At 46.0% G+C, this 8,250-nt stretch overlaps 1 protein-coding gene across 1 annotated transcript; it reads right to left on the reverse strand.

Annotated features, from left to right (window-relative positions):
• Positions 1-1,566: 1,566 nt before the first annotated feature.
• Positions 1,567-7,844, reverse strand: LOC134476787 (paired-like homeodomain transcription factor LEUTX). The gene is made up of 4 exons (XM_063252442.1): positions 7,769-7,844; positions 7,294-7,380; positions 2,903-3,054; positions 1,567-1,953 (listed from the first exon to the last, which is right to left on the reverse strand). Exons 1-4 carry the CDS (start codon positions 7,842-7,844, stop codon positions 1,567-1,569), a joined length of 702 nt encoding a protein of 233 aa, XP_063108512.1.
• Between the last annotated feature and the right edge of the window lie 406 nt (positions 7,845-8,250).

Below are 8,250 nucleotides of genomic sequence, written 5' to 3' on the forward strand. Positions count from 1 at the left end.
GTTGGGCTATTGACACTTTATGCTACAGCCTGGCTCCTGTTCAAATAAAGCCTCAGTCTGATGAGCCCATAAATCTGCTTATCTTTGATTTCTCTAGAATTGTGGTAAAAGCTACGCTTTGGAAGGTTCTGTAAATCTACTTGTGATTCTGGTATTGAGTAACCAAGTGGTTGTTTTAAAATAAGCAACAGACACTGGGGTCTTGGAGTGTGACGAGCTCCAGAGACCTGCAGCCAAAGATTACTGATAGAGTCAGTCACTCAAAGTGTCAACTTGAAGCAGCCAGTGGTGTCTTGGCCTAGAGGTGGACACCAAAAGCTGGGAGCCACTGGCGTTCAATCCCTGGAGTGGCTAGCAGAGCTGACTCTGCTGATTTGTGGTTTCCATAGGAATTGAGCAAAAGAACCCTCACCTGATTGGCAATAGCAATGCTTGGGTCCCATTTATAAGCAACAACTGGCTCTGTGGTCTAGAGACTCACACACCCCTATTCCCTACTGCTCCAAGAGTGGGGATAGAGATGCAGAAGAAGGGGCACTAAGAGCCTGGACAGACCGTGGACACCATTTTTTTTTTTTATCCCTGGGCAGTTCAGGCTGGCCTTGAGCTCACTTTGTAGCCTAGGCTGGTCTTGAATTTGCAAGTATCCCTCTGCCTCAGCCTCCCAAGTGCTAGGATTACAGGAGTGCGCCGCTATGCCTTGCTTGGACTCATTTTTTAAAAACAGAGTGGATCCAGTGGGGGAGCTTGCAGAAGTGTCAGAGTTCTGTCTAGGCTCTCTACCATCACCAGGGTGCCCGCTCACTTAACTGCTGATCAGTCTAGGGAGGAAAGCGACTGTGTAGAGCAATGGGAAGTACACCGGCAAACCCCTTCTGCAGAGAAACTGGGAGGTTTGAATTTCAGATACTTCTATACCTGATCCTTGTAGACAGGAGCCCTGCAAGTGTTCGAGCACCCATTTAAAATCCATTTTCTTCTATGGTGCAGGCAGATTCACATGGGCCTCATCTCTTCCACTGTTGGAGATAGGAAGTTGAAGGATGAAACCAGGTAAAACCGGGAGGTGGGTGCAGCACGTATTTCTCTCTCTCTAGAGCTAGGGGGCTGGGGTTTCCTTAGAAGCTGTATGGCAATACACTGAGGGTGGATTGGTTCCAGTGTGAGCCCAGGCTTTTCCCACCTGTTCCACATGATTATTTTCTCAGCTGATGTACCTTTCTCAGCACGGACCCCTCTAGAACTATTTGTGATGTTATCTAGAGAGAACCCACACATGTGTTGTTCAGTGCACTTAGAGTGAGGGAGAATCAGAAATCTAAATTTCCCCATGCTGCTGATTTCCTTCCCTTGAGGAGTGTACAGGATACTGAAATTATTGGAGGGGGAATTCAAAACAAATAGAAAACAGGCAACAGTGACAGTGAGATGGCTATTTTATTTCCTTCTATGAAATGACAAGTCCTCAAAGCTCTGCTGCAAAAATGGAAATCAGTTGGTAGCTGTCCCTGAAAATGTGGGCTTGGGTCAAGAGTCACCCTGCCCATCAGCGCCATGCTCACCGCTTCACTGCAGGCAGCCTGGGGGGAGGTATATATCCAGACTGCTGGGATCATCTTCCCCAGAAAGATAATACAGTTCTACAAGTTTATCTGTGCCATAAGTGCTAAAATCCTCCACACATTGTCCCTGAAGATCATCAGATTGAGTGTTGAATGATGAACCAAACGCAGAGGCTCCATCTCTTCTGGTGAACTCACTCTCGAAGGGCTCTGGTGGGTCATAGATATGGTCACTGGAAGTCGCAGAAATCGTTGAAGTACTTGTAACAGGACTTTGTGGGGCCTCCTCCTCGCTTTCAGAAGAGGGTTGTTTGGATGTTCCGGGCAATGAAGCTGGCTTCACTTTTAGCACATTTTTCTTCCATTTCATACGCTGGTTCTTAAACCAGTTCTACAGAGAAGAGAGAAGCAGGTCAATAAATGAGAATGAATCCAAAGTTTTATTTTCACATTACTTAGGGTGTGAGGTTTTTGGGTCAAAAAGGTGATCTTCAATTGCTTTAGACTGATCTGAACAGGGGAAGTTCTTTGTATCCTGTGCTGCTCTGGGTCCCAGAAGGTAAAGTGGGGATTGGGTTTTACTGGCAGTGGGTAGAGGAAGAAGGGGCACTCAAGCTCTAAATCAAGAAAGGTTAAATAAAGGGGGCTGGGTGTGGTTGCTCAAAGGGTTCCAAGAAAACATTGCAAGGCCTGAGAGCAAGGGATGGGAATGTAGCTTGGGTTGCCTCAGCTCCATGAAGGGATTTTGCCCTCACTACCTTGACAAAGGATAGGAAGACATCAGAATGATTTTGAATGTTCTGACTGAGCAGTATCTAGACATCTACCTGCTGTGTTTGGATAAAGCCTCACAGGGTGAGTGTTTGTCTTCTATGGAATGGCATGGAGAGGAGGTACACTTTAAGAGGTGGAGCCTGGAGAGAAGTAATTTGTTCTCAGAACTTGGCCTTTGGGTGGGATTAACACCCAGCTCCAAGAAGTGGGTTAGGTCTTGCAGCACTAGGCTGATTACAAGAGTGGGCTGCTAATATGGGAACAAAGCCAAAAAAAAAAAAAAAAAAAAAAAGCAGGATCTCAGATCCAGACTCAAAGGGTCTTATGCAGTTCTGTGGATTAGGCTTCAAATCTGACTCTTGCACTAATTATACTAGAAGACAAGTCTTTTAGGTGAGCCTCAGTCTGCCTCAAAAAGTGACCATGGGTGAAGGGAAAATCTGCCATATTTCACCTCTGTACAGGTGCACTGCACCTGGCAATGCATGGGACTGGTATGCTGGTGGTTGTAAGTGTGTGGCTTTCTAGGTCAGGTGTACCACCTAGAGTCACACTCAGGAACCTACCTTTATCACCGTTTCATCTAAATTCAGTTTCACAGCTAATTCTTGTATAACATCTCGTGCTGGAAGATTGTTCTTCTCAAAGGCACTCAGCAGAACTGAGCGTTGGAACGGGGTAAATGAGGTTCTTGGCCTGCGAGTATATTCTATCTTTTCTGCAGAGAGAACAAAGACTTGTATAAATGCAATATCCAGATGGAAAGAGCAAAAGCATGTGTTAAAGTAATACCCAAATGTGAATTTCATGCTTGGCCCAACCTGCGTTCCAGGGCTTGGCCTAAAAAGGTCAGCCGTGGAACCCCATTCCTCCCCACCTCCAGATAAGGAGTTCCTCAGTGGGAGAGAATACAGTACTGGCGTGAGAGTAACACTAGACTGGGTTCACAGGGCTCATCCAGTACTTGAGATGCTGGTACACTAAGCGTTGAGGCTCAGAGTGCTTTCAGACCCTAAAGACCTCGCCACTGATTTGGTCGTTTATTAGTGGGGTCTGTGTGGAAAGCAGCTAGAACTTAAGTGACCTCAGAGCGCATGTTGATTCTGTCCTCTCCTGGCTTCATGACTTAGGGACCTGCTGCACTCATATTTTGCTTCTGTTTCTCTACAGTAAAATGGTCCCAGATAACTCACACCCTTTAGAAAGATGTGCGTTTCCAAAGAAGCATGTCTAAATAACAGTATGTGTACAGAATGGGAGCTTATACTATGGTTTCAAACATCCAAGACCTTGTCATCTGGTAATACCTAATGTTATGGTAATTCACGTTGTATGGACGATTTTATTTCCTTCATACACACATACACACACACACACACCCCAGTCACACTGGCAATATACTGCTGAATTCTCCTTTAGTGAACACAAATAATCTAATATACAGAGTTTTTACTTTTTTTTTCTTTTTTGGTACCAGGAATTGAATTCACAACCTCACGCTTGCAAGGCAGGCACTGTGCTGCTGAGCTAAATCCCCGGCCCCATAGATTTAAATAAAAAATTTTCCATTCCTTTCTAAAGGAAGAGGGCAAAACTTTACAGGGCATTGGTGAAAATCTTGAAACATGGTGGTAAAGGTAGACAGAGACAGAGATATATATACAGAAAAATAAAAATTGAGGCAGAAAAAGGACACTGAGGAGGAAAAGGATGGTAGCAGCAGTTTAAAAAGTAATTTCTATTAAAAAAAGGAAAAGAGGGGGCTGGGGATTTAGCTCAGCGGCATAAGCACCTGCCTTGCAAGCAGGCGGTCGTGAGTTCGATCCCGGTACCGATAAAAAAAAAAAAAGTTAAAAAAAAAAAAAAAAAAAGGAAAAGGGCCTGGGGATTTAGCTCAGCGGGATAAGCACCTGCCTTGCAAGCAGGTGGTCGTGAGTTCAATCCCCAGTACGGATAAAAAAAAGAAGAGTTGGAAATGATGTTAGCAAAAGTACTGCAAATCTGGGGACGGTGGTGCACACCTGTAATCCCAGCCTGCCTGGGCTACAACAGTGAATTCAAGACCAGTTTGGACTACAGGGTAAGACCCTCTCCCCATAGGGGCTGGGGATTTAGCTCAGCAGGGTAAGCTCTTGCCTGGCAAGCATGAGGTTGTGAGTCCCATCCTGGTACCAAAAAACAAGAATAAAAAACAAAATGAAAACACCCCTCCCCCTGCAACCCCCCCCAAAGCCAAAATACCAAAACAAAACAAAAAAACCCAAAACCAAGCCAAATCAAGGAACAAGAAAACCCTCAAAAAAATAAAAATTTTTAATGGTGTGGTAGCCCATGCTTATAATTTCAACATCCAGGAAGCTGAGGCAGAAGGATCACTGTGAGTTCCAGGTCAGCCTGGGCTACAGAAGCAAGTTTAGGGCCAGCCTATCTACACAGTGAGATCCTGACTAAAAAAAAAAAAAAATCTCCCAGACAAAAATACATGTTACACCAATTTTTTTTATATTACACTATTTCAATGGGTTCATGGATGTCCTTTAGTAAGATTTATGAATTATAGGTTTTTTTATTTTTTTATTTTTATTTTTATTGGTACCGGGGATCAAACTCACGACCGCCTGCTTGCAAGGCAGGCACTTATGCCACTGAGCTAAATCCCCAGCCCCTACACCAAATTTTGTAAATACCATGATAAGTAATATTGGTTAGTACGACAACTTCGACCTTTAAAATACCTAGACAAGTCAATTCATACGGAAATAAACACAAACCTGGAAGCAGGTATCTGCAACAAATCTAAGATATCAACCCTTACTGTATAAAGGGCAGCAAACATTATTCTACTCAGCCCCTGGGGAAACACTCCCTGAGCTGGGGAACAGCCACTAAGTACCGACTTCTCATCTGGGGTTTTCCCACCACCAGCCCCTCAGCCCCAGCTTTCCAGTCTGCCTCAGTTTACCTGGCTTCCCGGACATGGCATCTACAAGACAGTGCAAGGACGCGACCCACTGTGTGAACTATGGTTCCTCAGTTTACTTGCCTGCAGCATTGGGCTGCCTGGCTTTAAATAGTGTCTTGAGGCAGCCCCGCCCCACCCCAACCCACCCTTCTCTTTCAACGCCCACTTTTGGCCATAATCCACGTGTGTGTGTGTGTGTGTGTGTGTGTGTGTGTGTATGTGTGTCTGTCTGTCTCCAAACCTAGGTCACTGATGGTTTCAGAGATCAAGCACTCAAACCGTAATTCCAAACCCACTTATTTATCGCAAAGTGCTAACACTGGAATGAAACTGGAATGCTGGACTGCTGGGGGGATGCTAGGGTGACTCGGTTAGTGCGGGACAGAGGGCTTTGCAGGTCCCTGTTCCGTGCGTGCCCCACTTTCACCTCCACAGACCTGGGCTGTGCCTGCTGTTGTGCCAGGTACTGAAAGTGAAGGATGCTTGGAAACACATTCCTATCAGGGTGTGGCCGTGCAGGCCTATAATCTCAGCACTGGAGAGGCTGAGGCAGGAGGACAGCCCGGATTTCAAGGCAAGGAGAAAAGATAGGAAAGTACACTAATTTCACTGAGGACAAAAGATTAAATCGACAGGGTGCTGAGAGAATCAGTGGATCTGTGACTCAGACTGGGGAGGGGCCGGGGCTCACTACAGGGTGGGCGGACCCCCTCCCCAGGGGCCTGGGAAGCACCTCCCCACCCAACCTAGCGGGCAAAGCGCTGGCCTGGAGGATCTGCGCAGGGGACTCAGTAGTCTAAGTTAAGGAGCTTGGACTGGGGCAGTTGGGAGCGCTGGGAGAGGGAACCTCAGGCTGTTTTTCTTTGTTTTGTTTTCTGGCCCTGGTTGTGATATCCAGGGGCTTCACCCTGAGCTGTATAGCATCTGCCCTTTTTATTTTTTATTTTGAGACGGGATCTCCTTCAATTTCTAAATGCCAGACCTCAATTGCTAAATTGGGCTCCTGTGGCCTCAGCCTCCCCAAGTGCTAAGATTACAGACACGGGCCACACATCGAGCTTGCATTTTTAAAAACATTAAGTAAGCATCTCTCTCTCTCTCTCTCTCTCTCTCTCTCTCTCTCTCTCTCTCTCTCTCTCTCTCTCTTTTTTGTGTATAGGGGATTGAACTCACCACCTCCCGTTTGCCAAGCAGGCACTTAATGCTGCTGAGCTAAACCCTGGCACCTAAACATCTCTCTTGTTTCCTAGAATCTTTTTCTCTATCTCTGTGTGCATTTCTTATCTTCCTGGATCATATTTACTAATTTATTCTCTTGTTTTCCAGTGATTTTCCTCCTTGACATATTTTTTTTTTGTGGCATCGATGTAACTTGGTGGACAAGGAAGATCCTGTGCAAATAAGTGGACTCCCCACACTTGATGTGGCCCCAGTTTCTCTGAGCTGGAAGTGAGACTGTGGCCATGACCCACTCTCCTAGTGGAGAGAGATCTTAGACACGCAGAACACTCCAGCTCCAGAGACATTGCTCATGGCCCAAGGACAAAACAATGTGGATGGCCCCATTTATGTCTTAGCGAAAGAAAATTTAGGAAAAGAGAAGTGGTCAGAGGTAGGTGTACCTCTCCAAATATCTGTTTGGAAAGATAAAATGAGCCTCAAATTTTTTTTTCTTTTTCTTTTTTTTTTTTCGTTTTTGGTACCATATATCAAACTCATGACCTCGCACTTGCCAGGCAGAGGCTGTGCTACTGAGTGATATCCCTGGGTATCCTCAAATTTTCTACACTGATTTTAAAGGAAGTCTTTGGAGTATTACAGGGCACTGGTGAAAATAGAAAGAGGGTGCCATATTCAAAGGTGTGGTCCTTAGGATATTATATGACAGCAGCCTGTCTCTTCTTCATTTGTTCATGTGACAGCTGTTTAAGAGCCCACTCAGTGGAGTCTTGCTTTGGTGAGTTAGAAATTGAGACTTAGTAAAAGGTGACTCACCTTTCCCTGCCACGTGCTGGCACTCTAGGGAAGAAAGCAGCAGTAACACAGCCACTCCGCAGTTCTGATTTTCAGTCCTCTGATGTGCTGACCACAACAACAGCAGTGAATTAGAGGAAGAGAGTTAGACTGCAAAGCCAGGTGAGTGAGGAAGTGCCACTGCCACTGAAGGATAGAAAGAGCCTTCTCCACAGAGGAAGCCTCAAATGCAGAGGTGCAGAGACCCAGAGCACAAACACCTCTCAGGGTCACAGAGGACAGCACTGCAGCTGGAAAACGGTGGACAAGGGATGGCAGGAAAGACCACACTGAAGGCAGGTCACAGCCAGAGCAGGGCAAGGACTTGGGACTCTGTTCCAGACCAGGTAGAAAGCGCTGTAAGTGCTCAGGGAACCGTGACACTCAGCTCACTTTTCTTGCACCTGAGTAATGAGACAAGCACTGCTTCCCACTGTAGCGCACACCTGCTGCTTACTGGTGGGTTTCAGTTTGGGTGTGAGGCTGAAGCGACTGAAGTTTTCATTTCTCCATATTTTCTCTTCATGTACCATCTCCTCTGTGCATCTCCTCATACTTTTCCTGGTCCTGTTTCTTGCTTTCCCATGAAAGCTTTCATTACGGTTTATGTCTGGGCATCTCCCCAAAGCCTCATGAAGTCATGGAGGTGACTGAGTCTTGCATTTATGATTGGTTTGCTGTCTAGTGCTGGAATTGCTGGGGTGAGTGCTGCACCCTCCCGGGGGCAGGTAACCCCCATACAGTGTACGGATGCGAAGGAGGCACAATTCCCTATTTGCCTTTTTTGTCCTTGTTGTCTGTGGCCACCAAGAAAGTTGCCCCTCAGCAATGCCACCCTGTCTTGGAACAGGCCGAGTGTGGACAGAAACCTCCAAAAACTGTAAGCTAAATAAACCTTTCCTTCCTTCATTTTGGGTGTCAGGTGTTTTGTCTCAGAGA

This window comes from Cavia porcellus, unplaced genomic scaffold, assembly GCF_034190915.1.
Source record: "Cavia porcellus strain 051 isolate PalLab524CR breed Dunkin Hartley unplaced genomic scaffold, mCavPor4.1 scaffold_7, whole genome shotgun sequence".
Taxonomy (NCBI): Eukaryota; Metazoa; Chordata; class Mammalia; order Rodentia; family Caviidae; genus Cavia; species Cavia porcellus.

Coding starts and splice junctions, on each gene's coding strand:
- LOC134476787 (XM_063252442.1), bottom strand. CDS start 7,844: ATGGTACATGAAGAGAAAATATGGAGAAATGAAAACTTCAGTCGCTTC. Junction 7,381..7,768: donor ACCCAAACTGAAACCCACCA/GTAAGCAGCAGG, acceptor TGTTGTGGTCAG/CACATCAGAGGACTGAAAAT. Junction 3,055..7,293: donor CCAGCACGTGGCAGGGAAAG/GTGAGTCACCTT, acceptor TTCTCTCTGCAG/AAAAGATAGAATATACTCGC.